Source organism: Cynocephalus volans, chromosome 16 (assembly GCF_027409185.1).
Source record: "Cynocephalus volans isolate mCynVol1 chromosome 16, mCynVol1.pri, whole genome shotgun sequence".
Classification (NCBI taxonomy): Eukaryota; Metazoa; Chordata; class Mammalia; order Dermoptera; family Cynocephalidae; genus Cynocephalus; species Cynocephalus volans.
Window position 1 is genome coordinate 60697262 of NC_084475.1, and position 15887 is coordinate 60713148.

General features: G+C 34.3%; 1 protein-coding gene across 2 annotated transcripts in view; it reads left to right on the plus strand.

The window, feature by feature from the left end:
• The window catches only part of DENND4C (DENN domain containing 4C), a 126892-nt gene that overhangs the window by 57373 nt on the left and 53632 nt on the right, over nucleotides 1-15887 (plus strand). For both annotated transcript variants that reach the window (XM_063081447.1, XM_063081448.1), the window contains exons 6-10: nucleotides 5285-5523; nucleotides 8512-8578; nucleotides 9656-9714; nucleotides 10584-10728; nucleotides 14023-14198. In XM_063081447.1, the coding sequence (XP_062937517.1) occupies nucleotides 5285-5523; nucleotides 8512-8578; nucleotides 9656-9714; nucleotides 10584-10728; nucleotides 14023-14198 (686 nt within the window). The remainder of the gene's footprint in view (nucleotides 1-5284; nucleotides 5524-8511; nucleotides 8579-9655; nucleotides 9715-10583; nucleotides 10729-14022; nucleotides 14199-15887) is intronic.

Consider the following 15887-nt stretch of genomic DNA (forward strand, 5'->3'; position numbering starts at 1 on the left):
AAGATGTTGTAAATTGAATATATGATTGAGATGATTCAGTACCTAATAGAAGGGCTCAAAATAACAAGGAGAGAACAGGATATTTTGAAAAATCAATGGACAGATTGGAAAAAAGAATCAAATGTCTAGAAAAGAAAAATATGCTTCTTAGGATTAAAAATTCAATGCATAGTTTAGGAGGAATTAGTGAAGTGGAAGATAGGCTACCTTAAATGTGGCACAGAAAAATGTAAAACATAAAGGAGTTTAAAAATGTGGAGGATAGAATCGGAAGGCCCGATAGATATTTAATGAGTTCCAGAAGGATGTACTAGAAAAGGGAAAAGCAGCATTTTAAGGGCTAATGGTTAGTTAGAGTTTTCCAAGGTTGATGAAAAGTTGAGTCTTCAGATTAAAGATGCATTATCAACCCTCAGCAGAAAAGTAAATTAATAAATACATACATACATACATAAATAAATACCACCTCTTTTCATATCATAGTGAAACCATGGAACAACAAAGACAAAAAACAGCCAGTGAGAAAAGACGTATTTATTGTCTTATGTAAAATATGTATTGTATAAAACAGTAATTATGACATAAAATGATAGATTAAAATAAAAAAGGCAAAAACAAACAATATTAGGAAATAAAAATCGGTAATAGTAGAAATTTAAAAATTGAAAACTTTCTAGGAAATTCAATAAAATGAACAATTTTTAAAAAAAATATAACTAGCCAAAGCAACCAAAGCAGAGTCATGTGGATCAAACAAAATACATCTGTGTCCTCATTCTGCAGGCTACAAGTTTACAACCATTGTATTAAAGATAATGTGTGTCAAGAATCTCACACAGTGTCTGTAACATAGTAAATACTTAGTGAACGTCAATACTGTATTAATTGAATTGCCTGCACCTAAACTAACTCATTAGCTTAATAATCAATTATAGTTTCCCTAATTGAAAGTAATAAATATAACTGAAAAGTTTAAGATCTTTAAACCCTTAAGAGTTACTGAATTTACTTTGACCAGTAGAGAACAACAAAGCCTCATTAAGATGTGGGTACTGGATCTTCTCCTAGGTTTATTTATTGGTTAGGGGATACCGTCATGTTAGTGTTGACTTGTATGAAGTTTATGCTCATGCTTTTGTCATGTTGCTTGTTAAAAACTTTAAGATCATTTTGAAATAATTGTATCTGGGAATGTTGTATCTGTAAGGGCAAGGGTTAATGTGATATACATACACTCATGTCACCTCTCCCTTGGGGTGATGGAGATGGAGACGCAAAGGATTACTCAAAGCCCATTTTTCCAGAGCAGTGAGAGGCCCGAAGGGGTTAAATCCCAGGAGATGACTTCTTCAAGAGAGAAGGAATTCCTGGGAAATGACCCCGAATCAGGGCTTTTCTCTGTTTTTTATTGTGCAGACAAAAAGTTACAGAAAAGAACACAGGTGGTTAATCAGTCATAGTGAAAACATAAACAAACTGGCTACATAACAATTTTCATTAAAGCAGGTGCAACTTAAAAATAGTTTAAGCAATTTGCCATCAAAGGAGTCATAAAACTAAGCAATGTGACATACAAAGAACCAATGAGATAATCGTTACGGCAAACCTTAGTTCCCCAGGAAACTTAGAGAAGTAGTCAAAGGTGAAATGTGGGACCAGCTGCTAATTGGCAGACTAGCCTTGAAGCTTTCAGTACACATATTTTCCCATAATTAGGTTTAGCTGCACCAAAGGCATCTGCCCTTAGAGCAAGCACTTATGCTGTGTTACAATTCTCATATCCACACCAGAGACTTTTTAGTCCTGTGAAAGTTTTCTGTTTTCCCCCAAACCTAGCATTTCTATGTGCATTACTAAAAGGTTAGGTTCTTCCTCAAACTACAAGGCTCTGGCTTTGCTAAAACGAGGGACTGTGGCCCCACTGTACTATAGCTTAAACTGAAGGGCTTTGGCCCTTCTAACAGCTAAGGACTGTGGTCCTACTAAGATAAAGATCCTACTGAGTTACAGCGTGATCTAAGGACTGTGGTCCTTCTAACAGCTAAGGGCTTTGGCCTACTATGCTAAAGGTTAAGGCCGTGTGAAATACATGCGCTTTACTAGTATTAGCACCCTCTACACACTCACACACATATAATGACTATTAGTTATAAGAAATATAAAAGTACAGAAAGGACTGATTGGTTGGGAGGAAGAGATGGATATAATGATAAAAATGCTTCACAAAGGAATTGACACTAGTAGTATTTTTAAGAGTGGACAGATTGGGGGAAGCACCAAAGCAGAACAAGATGTTCAAAGGCACAAAATTAGGAAATAGTGTATGGGTTTGGTTCTGTAGGTAGTTCTGTATGGTTGAACAGGAGCAGCAGGTGCTATTAGGAATTGAGAACATGATGCCATTTCCATGAACTGTGTGACATTTCACCTATAATGGGGAGTTTTTGAAGGGTCAGATTATTATCCCCGAAGGATTTATCTCCAGTGTTTTCCACTCAAATAATTCCTCTTCTCACTGAGACCAGTTAGGGCTTACTTCAGTAGTTACTTTGAAATGTGGCTAGTGAAAATGGAATTGAGACTGTCTTCCAAATTTCTGGCTTGGGGATTGGGTAGCATTATCACTGAGTGAGATTGGGAACATTGGAAGAAGTGTGCAGATAATGAGTTTATTTTTGAAAATATTGATTTATGATGCCTATGGGACATCCAGGTGGTGGTGATGTCATTTGGAAGTATGAGCCTGGAGTTCAGGAAAGAGGTCAGACAGAACTAGATTTGGTAGATTTGTTTTGTTAGTACAGTGGTTACAGACTATGTTAGTCCGTTTTGTGTTGCTTATAACAAAATACGTGGAACTGGATAATTTATAAGAAAACAAAATTTATTGCTTACAGTTTCTGAGGCTGGGAAGTCCAAAGTCCATCTAGTGCTGGCAACAGTGACCCAGGGGTCTCATATTGCAGATGGTGGAAGCAGAGAGAGCAAGACAGACTCCCCTCTTCTTTTAAAGGCCTCAGAAGAACCACACCTCTACCACCATTTTTAATCCATCACTGCTGTATGGTCCTACAATCTAATCACCTCTTCAAGGCTCCACCTTTCAATTACCATAATAGGATTTTCCACCCTCTTAGCAGTCACAGTGGGGGCCAAGTTTCTCATACATAAAACTTGGGGGACACAATTCAAGCATCAGTGAATTTTGGGGGGAAATAATTCAATCCACTACAAGGTTGTGGTAGATTGAGGTAGAAAAAAATAGAGATACCTAATGTAGAAGAGCAAAGGTGTTGATAGGTTAAAGGTACTTGACCAAAAGGTCTAGGAGGAGAAGGTAAATAAGGCCATATGGGACTCATAAGTTGAAAGAAACTGAAGGGATAAAAAGTTCAGATGTAATTGAAAAATGGGCATAGCTTACACCATATGCAAAAATCAACCCAAAATGGATTAAAGACCTAAACTTAAGAGCAAAAAGTACAAAACTCGTAGAAGAAATCAGAGGGAAAATATTTATGATGGATTTAGTGGTGATTTCTTAGATGTGACACCAAAAACACAAGTAACAAAAGGAAAAATAAATTGGACTTCATCGAAATTAAAACTTTTTATCCTTGGGCCAAGCCCGTGGCGCACTTGGTAGAGTGCTGCGCTGGGAGCGCGGCGACGCTCCCGCCGCGGGTTCGGATCCTATATAGGACTGACCGGTGCACTCACTGGCTGAGTGCCGGTCACGAAAAAACGACAAAAAAAAAAAAAAAAAAAAAAAAAAAAAAACTTTTTATCCTTTATAGAACACTATCAAAGAGTGAAAAGACAACCCATAGAAAGGGAGAAAATATTTGTAAATCATATATGTGGTAAAGTATTTATATCCAGAATATATAAAGACTTCCTACAACTCAGTAACAGAAACTAAACAATGCACTTAAAAAATGAGCAAAGGACTTAAATAGACATTTTTCTGAAGAAGACATATAAGTGGCCAGTAAGCTCATGAAGAGATGTTCAATATCACTATCACAACGGAAAATAAATATTGGCAAGGATGTGGAGAAATTAGAACCCTTGAACATTGCTGATGGGAATGTAAAATGGTGCCAGTGCTGTGGAAAGCAGTTTGGCAGCTTCTCCAAAAGTTAAATATAGATTCCATATGATCCCGCAGTTCCACTCCTAGGTATACTAGGGTACTTCAGAAAGTTCATGGAAAAATAGAATTAAAAGATAATATGAGTCTTTCCATGGACTTTTTGAAGTATCTTCTTATACCCAAAATAATTGAAAGCAAGGACTCAGATACTTACATACCAATGTTCATAGCAGCATTATTCAAAATAGCCCAAAGGGGGAAACAACCCAAATGTCCATCAATGGATGAATGGATAAACAAAATGTGGTATATACATGTGATGGAATATTATGCAGCCTTGAAAAGGAATGAAATTTAGATATATGCTGCAACATGGGTGAGCCTTGAAAACATTATGCTAAGTAAAGTAAACCAGACACTAAAGGACAAATATTATATGATTCCACTTATAGGAGGTACCTAAAACAGGCAAACTCATAGAGACAGAAAATGGAATACAGGTTAGTAGGGACCTGGGGTGGGGGTGGGGGAATAGGAGGTTATTGTTTTTTTTTAAAAGATGAGTAAGGGGATCTTAACCCTTGGCTTGGTGTTGTCAGCACCATGCTCAGCCAGTGAGCTAACTGGCCATTCCTATATAGGATCCGAACCCATGGCCTTGGTGTTATCAGCACTGCACTCTCCCGAGTGTGCCACGGGCCGGCCCTGGGAGGTTACTGTTTAAGGGGTACAGAGTTTCTGTTTGAGGTAATGAAAAAGTTCTCGAAATGGATAGTGGTGGCAGCTGCACAACATTGTGAAGGTACTTAATTTATACTGTTGAATTATACACCTAAAAATGGCTAAAATAAACAAGTGCAAGTTGAGTGAGGTCATTAGAGTGCATTCTCTAAGGTGTAGGAGCTAGGTAAAAAATTTCAGTGTGGTTAAAAAGGAAAGCAATTTACAAGAGTTTACCATCCATTTTTGTATAACATATAGTTGAGTGCATAATTGCAGTGAAAGAAATCTAGATTGATTTTATTAAAAAAATATGGTTATCTCTGGAGTAGAATTTTGGGTGAGGTTTTTCTTTTCATTTATCTATATAATATGTACTCTGAGCAAATATTTCTTGTATAATAAGAGAAAAAGATTAATTTTTAAAAATAAACTTGAATCTTATATTAGAATTCTATTACTCTGTAGGTATATGGAGCTGCCATCCAGTTTTATGAACCTTACTCTCGGGAACTTCTAACAGAGAAACAGCTAATGCAGCTGGGCCTCTTGACACCTGTGGAGAGAAAAATTGTCTCCAAATCCATCAATTCAAACAAATGCATTTGTTTACTCTCACACTGGCCTTTTTTTGAAGCTTTTAGAAAATTTCTTATGTTTATCTACAAACTTTCTGTGTCTGGACCACATCCTCTTCCCATCGAAAAGTATGTATAATTATTAGAGAGATGTCTGGTCGAAAAACTGAATGTACAAATATACATTTTATTGTTTATCTGACTTTTAGCAGCAAAGTTGAAAGGGAGAGAGTCACAGTCAGTCACCCTACTTTTTCCTTCCTCCCTCCTTCATCTGATTCATTGACTGTGAACTTAAGATTGAGGAGTGGTGGTACAGATGGCCAAATAATAATCTTTTGAGAATTCAGCTGAGAATGTAGTGCATATAAATTATATTGTATGTGTTCTGCTTCTTATTCATCCTCTGATAACCAAAAGAAAAATAGTTATTGATACACAGACATGAACACACCTCCCCACCATACAAGTGGCCATACCAGGTTCTAACTATAAAACATCTCTAAACTGATATAGAAATTAATAAGGGTGATATTAAATTGATATTAAAAGTGAGGTATTGGTTTTAGCATTGACAGATTTCTTCATGTTTTCCCTTTGATTTGTATTCCCTTTGTTATGGAAATCTTTTATAAGAAAGAAAAATACAAATAGAGCCACTCTGTCTTTTTTTTTTTTTTTTTTTTTAAAAGATGACCGGTAAGGGGATCTCAACCCTTGGCTTGGTGTTGTCAGCACCACGCTCAGCCAGTGAGCAAACCGGCCATCCCTATATAGGATCCGAACCCGTAGCCTTGGTGTTATCAGCACCGAACTCTACCGAGTGAGCCACGGGCCAGCCTCACTCTGTCTTTTTTAAACCATCTTTTCTGATTTCCAGTGATACATTGACTTCTGTTTATTATAGTACAGTTATACATTGCTTAACAAAGGGATTGTTTTCTGAGAAATGTGTCATTAGGCAATTTCATCATTGTATGAACATCATAGAGTGTACTTACACAGACCTAGGTGGTATAGCCTACTACATACTGAGGCTATATGGTATAGCCTATTGCTTGCTCCTAGGCTACAAACCTGTACAGCATGTTACTGTACTGAATACTATAGGCAATTATATACATAATGGTAAGTATTTGTGTATCTAAACATATCTAAACACAGAAAAGATACAGTTAAAATAGGGTATAAAAGATAGATAGTATACTTGTATAGAGCACATATCAGAGATGGAGCTTGCAGGACTGGAAATTGCTCTGCGTGAGTCAGTGAGTGCTGAGTGAATTTGAAGGCCTACTCCATTATTGTACACTGCTATAGACTTTATAAACACTGTACACTTAGGCTACACTAAATTTATTAAAATTTTTTTTCTTCAATAATAAATTAACCTTAGCTTACTGTAATTTTATTACCTTATATACTTTTTAATTTTTTAGTTTTTTGACTCTTGTAACACACTTAGCTTAAAGCACAAACACATTGTACAGTCATACAAAAAGATTTTCTTTATATCCTTACCCTGTAAGCTTATTTTTATTTTTAATTTTTAAACTTTTTTGTTAAAAACCGAGACACAAACACATTAGTGTAGGCTTACATGGAGTCAGGATCGTCAGTAACACTGTCTTCCACACCCACATCTTGTCCCACTGGAGGATCTTCAGAGGCAGTAACACACATGGAGCTGTCATGTCCTATGATAATAATGCTTTCTTCTGGAATACCTTCTGAAGCACCTGCCTACAGCTGTGTTATAGTTAACTTTTTTTTTTTTACAAGTGGAAGGAATATACTCTAAAATAATGATAAAAAGTATAGTATAATAAATACATAAACCAGTTACATAGTTGTTGATTATCATTATCTAGAATTATGTATTCTGCATAATTGTATGTGCTCTACTTTCATATGACACTGTAGGTAGGTCTGTTTACATCAGCATCACCACAAACATATGAGTAATGTGTTGTACTAGGACATTACAACAGCTACTATGTCACTAGGTGATAGGAATTTTTTTTAGCTCTGTTGCAGTTTTACAGGACCACTGTTATATATACAGTCTGTTGTTGACCGAAATGTAGTTATACAGCGCATGACTGTATATAATTTATATATCCTGCTAACAAACCAGGACATGTCATGAACTTTGTATAGTGTACTATAGTACGTGTAAACGTAGATTTTTCTTACAATTTCAAAAATTTCACATTATAGCAAAAGGAATATCAGTGAAACATACTAGTTTAGTGGATAAGATGGGAGTAATTACCTGAAGGATTATACATAAGGCAGCTCAAAAATCAACTTTAAAAGTAGTAAAGTACTGTGCCTAAACTCATCACAAATATGGTTTCAACTTTAATGTTGTATTCCTGAAATACTAATTCAATGGCTCATAGTTCAAAATTTAACTTTCAGCTGTCAGATTAATTAAAATTTTTTTGAAATAAAATTTAATGTTAATAAAATTGAACGTGTTAGTGGCATGTTAGCAACTTTTTCAAAAATTAAGCTTCTGTGAATAGTTTGTGAAAATAAAATCATTGTATATGATCAATTTTTTCTCAATTGAAATAATACCCTGCATTTCAGTGGCTCCTAAGAGCTCAAAACTTTGGAGAGATTTAAGAAGTATTATTTATACGTGGGGAAGTAGAATGGATACGTGGTTTGCCCACAGTTATAGTAGTAAATCTGACATTAAATTCTATATTAATGTTAATTCATTATATCACAGTTAGTTGCTCCCTGTACTAGCACTGATAACCAGGGCTATAAAAATTAACTTTCACAAAAACTATTTTTGTATTATTTTTATTTTTCTGGTGATAATAGGGGATATTAATATATACTTTAAATAAGGAAATACATTGTACATTTCAGAAGTTTAGTGGGCATGAGTACATTTATTTATACTATGCGAATTTATTTATTTAGCTTAAGTTTTAGATAAATGGCCTTGTCATTATCTGGGATGATATATAGTGATATTTAAGAATTGTTAAAATCTGTGAAGCGTTCTAGAAAAGTAATTATGACCTTTATTTCAAATTTTTTTCCAGGAGCGTTCTAGAAAAGTAATTATGACCTTTATTTCAAATTTTTTTCCAGGCACATTTCACATTTTATGCAAAATATCCCTTTTCCTTCACCACAAAGACCAAGAATCCTTGTACAGGTAATCAAAAGAGAGTATATTTGGGGAGAACTCTGCGTATGTTCATTCCAGTTATTGCAGAGTGGATTCTATGAGCCTTTGGGTTTGAAGTAGAGCAATATGCATTTATAAAGTCCTTGGATTTCCTATATTTTGTAGCTTTACTGACATCCTTTCTTACCAGTATTTGGATCCCGGGTGTACAGAATTGGAATAATTATAATCCTTGGTTCATGATGTTATTATCATTGTCCATGCATGCATGGCCTTTATGTAGCTAATTTTAATTACATGAAACCCAGAATTATGAGTATGTTCTTAATATCAGACTGATTAATAAATATTAAATATGAAATGAGCTATGGTTGGAGAGGGAAACTGAAACAGTTTATATATAATAGCACTTTTCAAACTCTCTGTGCTAAAGGACCAGTTTCTTTTTTATTTCCAATAAGTGGCAGACCTAGGTTGGTATGTAGCTTGTGACCATGTGGGGTTAGTATAGACATGTACAGATCTACCCCCTGTTCTTAGACATGATTCCACGGATTGCATGCTTGGATGTGTTGCGAGATCATATCACCGTAGAAGTTGCTAAATGTTTTGTTCTGCATTTATATACTATCTCTTCTGGATTGTAATAGTTTGCATATTAGCATTTTGAGTAGCACAGGTCTATAGAAGCAAACTATTTAAAAAAATTTTCTAAGACATTATTAACATTACATATGGTAGGATTGTCAGATATTGTTGATCTTGAATGTATTTCAGTTCAGCAAGTATTAATATATACCAAGCAACTGCCATGTCCTTACCAGTCTGTTGGGTAAATAAATTTGAGGCTTTTAAAAAACAGCTATTTCATAATTTTCAAATAACTGTATTTAACCAGTTAACTGAATCAAAATTCAGTCAAATTAATTATTTTATTAAAAAGAACTAATACAATATGTCTGAGTAAAAACAGCTATCATTTTACAAAAAGTATGTTTCAAAAAGTATGTCTGTGTGCATATTAGACTAGCTTCCATTTTACCCTTGATCTAAATATTTAGATTCAGAATTGGTTTGGTTGATTTATCTTTTTTTTTTTTTAAGCTGTCAGTCCACGATGCACTAATATTATCACAGCCAGTTTCTACACCTTTACCACTAAGGTAATTAATGGTATTTAAAATGATATACTTATTCACTTGGTACAGAATGCTTTAAATGGGAGTTAGGATAATAAAGTTGTGTTATTTTTCAAACTAGGTTAAGAATAGCCTTAATGTTTCTAACTTTGATGCCTGGATGGATGGTGGGGCTATTTTAAAAATGGGTACAATTAAGAGAGTTGCAAGATTGGAAATAGGGAATGCTTCCCTTTTTTTTTTTTCTCTCCTTCCCACATCCAGTTCGTAAGCAAAATTCAAGGTGAATTATTTTAGCCTTCTAAATGTCTTGAATCTATTTGCTTCTCTTTATTGGCATCGTTAGTCTAGGCTAGCATGATTTCTTACTGAACTACTTTGTTGTTAATCTCTTAATTTGTACTCTTACTCTTCCTTCACTTCTTTATCCACACTGTAACCAGTGTGTCCATGTGAGAATGAAAATATAATTGTGTCATTTCAATTTCAGCTTAATGTCTTGCTGTTTTCATGCCCTCTCTGTTATGCTTTAGTCACAATAGATTTACTTGAATTTCTTGAAGATGACAATAGCTTTTTCTTGCCTCAGGGCCTTTGCATATGTTGTTTCCCATTCCCCTTCTCCCACCTGTATCTGCATTCTTTTGAGTTCAGCTCCATGTGGTTGTGCTTCAGGAAAATCTTTCCTGACATCCCTGTTTGTTACCAAAGGGTGAGTTTAAATCACCCCTTTATACTGTCTCATTAAATTAACTACTTTTCATGAGTCAGAACTTGACATTAACAACTAGAGTCTCAATCTATTCATACTTAGGAAATAATTTAATAAGCAAATCTTAACATGTTTTTGTGAAATAGTTCACAAGCATCTCTTTTTTTTCTTTTTTTACTAGTGGAGCAAACTTTAGCACCTTGCTAATGAATCTGGGTCCTGAGAATTGTGCAACTCTGCTGCTCTTTGTTTTACTTGAGAGCAAGATTCTGCTTCATTCTCTTAGGCCAGCTGTGTTGACAGGGGTAGCTGAAGCCGTGGTAGCCGTAAGTATACAGTTTTCCTTTTAGTACAAAATTATGGTAGAATTTTTACTTTAAAGGGAAATTTTCTTCAAAGAAAGCAACTTGAAAAGTATCGGTCCAGTAAAAGTTTAACATAAATATAATTGGGTGGCAAAAAGAAATAGGAAGTATAAAGAAAACAAAGATGATTTCTATTTGAGGAAAAATGTCAATTTCTAATTTTTCATATTTTATAGTTCTGTCGAGAGTAGAAACTATATGATTACATGATAGTAAAACTTGTGAATAAAGCTGATTATATTAAATGAGAAGCTCTTGCCAATTTCAGCTGCTCTGAAATTATGCAAATGAGTTACATGGTTAATTTCTCCCCATTTTAACTTTTTTTTGGCGGCTGACTGGTATATGAATTGAACCCTTGGCCTTGGTGTTATCAGCATCATGTTCTAACCAACTGAGCTAACTGGCCAGCCATTTTAGCTTTTAATCATTGTGAGCCAGTAATACATAGGAAATTTTAAGTGATTGTGAAATGAGGTTAATATGCAAATGCTTAGCTCCTGTGTAAAGCATAAATAAAATCAAGTCCTCCCCCTTTTAAAACCTTTTGATGGCTTCTCATTGCACTTAGAAGTCTGATCATGTAGGGCTTTACGGGCCATAATATAGAACTTTGGATATTCCATTTCTCTAACCCTATCTCCTATTAGTTGTTTAATTTAAAATAGTTGACTCTCTCTTCCCTCCCCCGTTTTAAGAATGTAAGTTTCTTGGAAGTAAGGACCTAGTCTCTTGTTTACCCCCATATTCTTAGTGCTTATTACAGTTATTTAGCACAGAGTAGGCATTCAATAAAGACTTGTTAAAACAACAAATGGGGCATGTCTCTAAAATCTTAATCTGGTCGAAATGCTGCTAGGAGTGAAACCAGTAGTAACCAGATTGAAGGAGATGTCTTATGAGGTGATCCTCATTAAGTATTGTTTTTCCAAGTCTCCACAGTTACATGTGAAAGCAAAAGTTGTTATAATTTGGAAATATTTGTTAATGAACTAGCCAGTTTTAGGAAGTTTCTACCCAAGTGTTTCTTCCTAAAACATTAGTATTTATCCATGCTCCATTGTCAGATTCTTTGTGGCCCAGTGTTTTGATTGATTTTAGCAATACAGTGCAAGAACAGTTGGAAAAATGCAACATGGAATTGGTAATTTTATGAAAAATGCAAGATTTATGAGTTTTATGTAACTGATGTTGGAGAACTGTTTGAATTACATTCAAGTCCAGTGATAAATCAGGATTTGGTAGTTAAGCAAGTTACCATTTGAAGAAGAGAAACTTGAAATGAACGGTGATAGGATAAAATGCTTCAAAAGGAGGGTGGTTTGAATATCAAAAACTATCAAAGAATTAATTGACACCCATAGCAAAAATTGTTGAAACTCAGACGTGCTTTTTAAAAAATGACCCTATTTTTTGTTGGATTGCAAAAGTCAGGGGTGAAGAGAAAGGTGTCATATTTTGCTGTCACCTTGTTTTGTTCTAAGATTTCTTAGATAGTTGGCAGGTGCAACATTCCTTTTGTTGAACAGAAGATAGTCTGTTTGCATTCTAGGAAATCTGAAGTCCTTTCAAGGTCCTGCTTGACTGCCCCTCAGTAATTAGATTTCATTTTCTACTGCTCTCCCTCTTGCTCACTCTGCTCCAGCCACACTGGCTTCCTTGGTACCCTTGGAGCATATTAGGCAGTTTCCATGCCTTAAGGCCTTTGCCCTAGCTATTCCTTCTCTTTGAAACACTCTTCTCCTAAAGTTCTCCTTGGCTAAATCCCTCACCTTCTTCAAATTTCAGCTCAGTGGTCACTTTCTTAATGATGCCTATCCAGTTTGTCGTAGTACAACCTGCTTTCCCTTGCTCCTGCTCTGAACTCTAATCCCCTTCACTTTGTAAAAGGCGAAAGATTTATACGATCTGAAGAGAAACCAGAGAGTATAATCCCCTTCACTTTGCTCTAATTTTCCTTTTTTTCCATAGCACTTATCACTTCCTGACAAAGTATATATTTTATTTATTATGTCTTTTATTTTCTATCTCTTCCTGCTAGACCAGGTGTTGGCAAACTATGGCCGAATCCTGCCTATTTAATCCTGCCTGCCACCCGTTTTTGTAAATAAAGTTTTCTTACACATAAGCCATTTATTTACATTTTGCCTATGACTGCTTTCATGCACTATGTTAGAATTAAGTAGTTGTGACAGACAATATGGCTCAATAAGGCCCAAAATATTTACTGTCTTAGAAAAATTTCACTGACTCTTATCCTAGACTATAAACCTCATGAGGGCAGGGATCTTTGTTTTGTTTACTGTTATGGCCCATCCTTTGGAACAGTGCTTGCACATAATAAATCCTCAAATATTTGTTAAGTAAATACTTATAAATGATTGAAGACAAAATCCAATCCAGAATACCCGTCTGTAATAACTGGCAGAGGTTATAAGTGCTGCAGGCATTTTTGGGGATAAATGATGATGGATAAGGGTGAAAATTGAACTAGACCTTGAAAAATAGTGAGGATTTTATAGCAGAGGAAAAAATTTATCATCCATGATTAAAATTTTAATATCAGTGAATAATTTTTAAAATTTTATTCTTTTTTTTAAACTTATCAAAAACTTTTTTTTTAAAAGTACACATGATAGAATTAAGGTAGAGCTTTGTAAAAGAAAACTGGCAAAGGTTCTTGAGTGCTTTATAGTGACTATATAAGCTTTGTCAAGCATCACTGAAGTCGAATCATTTTATATGTTTATTTGAGTAGTTAGGAAATTTTTTTGTTGAGATTTTTTTATTACAATTTCTAGGAGAATCATTAGTTTTTCTTAATCCTTTGTGCTCTTATTGGGTTTTACTCAGAGGTTATTTTGAAAATTAATAGGTGCATGAAATGTGTAAGAGTTAAAGATCATGTTTGTTTTATGATTTTTTGGGCAATTTTATTTTTCTGCTTTACTCTTTCTGTAGAATGAGAATATGGGTTTTGTATAGATAGGTATTAGAAGAATTAACATGCTAAGAGCTGTAAGCATTTTTATTATGCTAGTGATCATTGTCATGCTTGAAAATTTTAATCATATTGGTTCATAGAATTGCTTAGTAATATTTTATATTTATTTAGTTGTGGAATGAAGTTTAAGGTAAAAGAAAAACCTAGACTTAAGTGCTTTTCAATGATCCCTTTTCAGTAATATTAGTTAATTATATAATTTTCATTGCAAATTTAAAATTTAGTTAATTTTTTTAAAACTTTTTTCCCAGATGATCTTTCCATTTCAGTGGCAATGCCCATATATTCCCCTTTGTCCTCTTTCACTGGCTGCAGTGCTTAGTGCACCTTTACCATTTATAGTTGGAGTTGACTCAAGGTATTTTGATCTTCATGACCCACCACAAGATGTTGTTTGCATTGACTTGGATACGAACATGTTATATATGTAAGTGGATTAATTTTATATTATCTCCCATTTATATTTTCCATCATATATAGTTATAGCTCCTTGAAAGCATCTAGAAATATGCTATTTTTGAAAGTTGTTAATGAATTTTTATCTTGAATACAGCAGTTCTCAACTAGGGCAGATAGCAGAATCTGGGAAAGCTGTGTGGTTTGAATAAAAACATTTTTAATATTATAATATTTTATATTTGAGCATTGTTAACTGTAGGAAGGAGATATTTATATTTATAAGTATGGCTTTGAAAAAAATCATTAAACACTGCTTTTAGAGTTTCAGAGGTGATATGCCTTCTAGGTTTAATTCAAAATTCATATGTAAGTAAAATGGGCTTACCTGTTTGAGATGATGTTTAGTCACAATGTAGGATAGTACACCTTTTTCTTAGTTGTTAGGATTTGAATTTTATAAATACTCTTTACTGCATAGAAATTGATATTAAAAATTAGTCATAGTTTGTGTTTGCTGGAGGTGGTAAGTACAGTAGTGGTATACCTGCGGGTTCAGAGAGAAGCATACCACAAAGTAGCAGCTCTGGGTAGATGCTTAAGATCCACTGCACTCCCTCCCTCCTTCCCACAAGTGAGAAAGGGCAGTATTGAAAATTCTCCAGTGTTGGTGCCAACTTCCAGGTCTTGGAGCAGTTCTATTCTTTACTGTTTGAGATTGGCAGAAAATGAATAGAGACAAACTTGGGATGAGGGCCTAAATTGTCACAGCAGTAGAATTTGTTTAGAAAATATCTGTACATGAACCAAAAGAATAACTTAAGGAGGAAGAAAAATTTGCTATAACTTAAAAAATAATTTTGAAATGGATCTACCATTTTATTTCGGAATGTTATAGCTGTAGTAGCTCTTTTACTATGCATACTTAGATTTACTTACAGCCTGGAAATAATGAACCACTGGCATGAATTACATATTTCTTGTAGCACACGTTTTGTTGTTTATAAACTGTTCTTCCTTAAAACAATTATTTCAGGGATGTGTTTGTTGTAGTGCTTTTAGAAATGATTATTTATGAAGTTGTAACTCAGATTTTTACCTTATTTTATTTACTATTCTAGGTACAATATTATGGAAATTCTTGATTTTGCCCAGTTAAGAATAACTTCTATAAAATTTTTATTAGACAAAACTTTTTTTCTAAACTAACTTGGAACTGTTTGCTCAATTGTACTTAAATAATTTTGAAATGCTGCAGATACTCCAAAATTAGAGAGAGTAATGTAAATAAATCCCATCTATCCAGCACCCAGATTAACAAATAAAATTTTACCTCCAAATTTGAAACCCCTCAGTAGTCCTCCACAACCACGTATTGTGCCTATCTCCCAGAGGAAATCATTATCTTGGATTTGGTGTTTATCATTTCCATGTATTTTAAAAACATTTATTATATGTGTATTAGTATAAATAAAATTTTGTTTTGCATGCCCTTAAAATTTTTTATATGTGAATAGTTTTGTGTGAATTGCTTTTTTGCCCAGCATTCTTTGTGAGTTTTCTCAATTGATACATGTAGCTCTAAATCATTTTCAATGGTCATCAATGTTAATGGACATTTAAGTTGTGTGTAGATCTTTGCAATTATAAACAAGGTTGTTCTGATCATTAGTGTGCAAATTTCTTTGAGTACATGGGCAAATTCCCTTGAAGTATATAT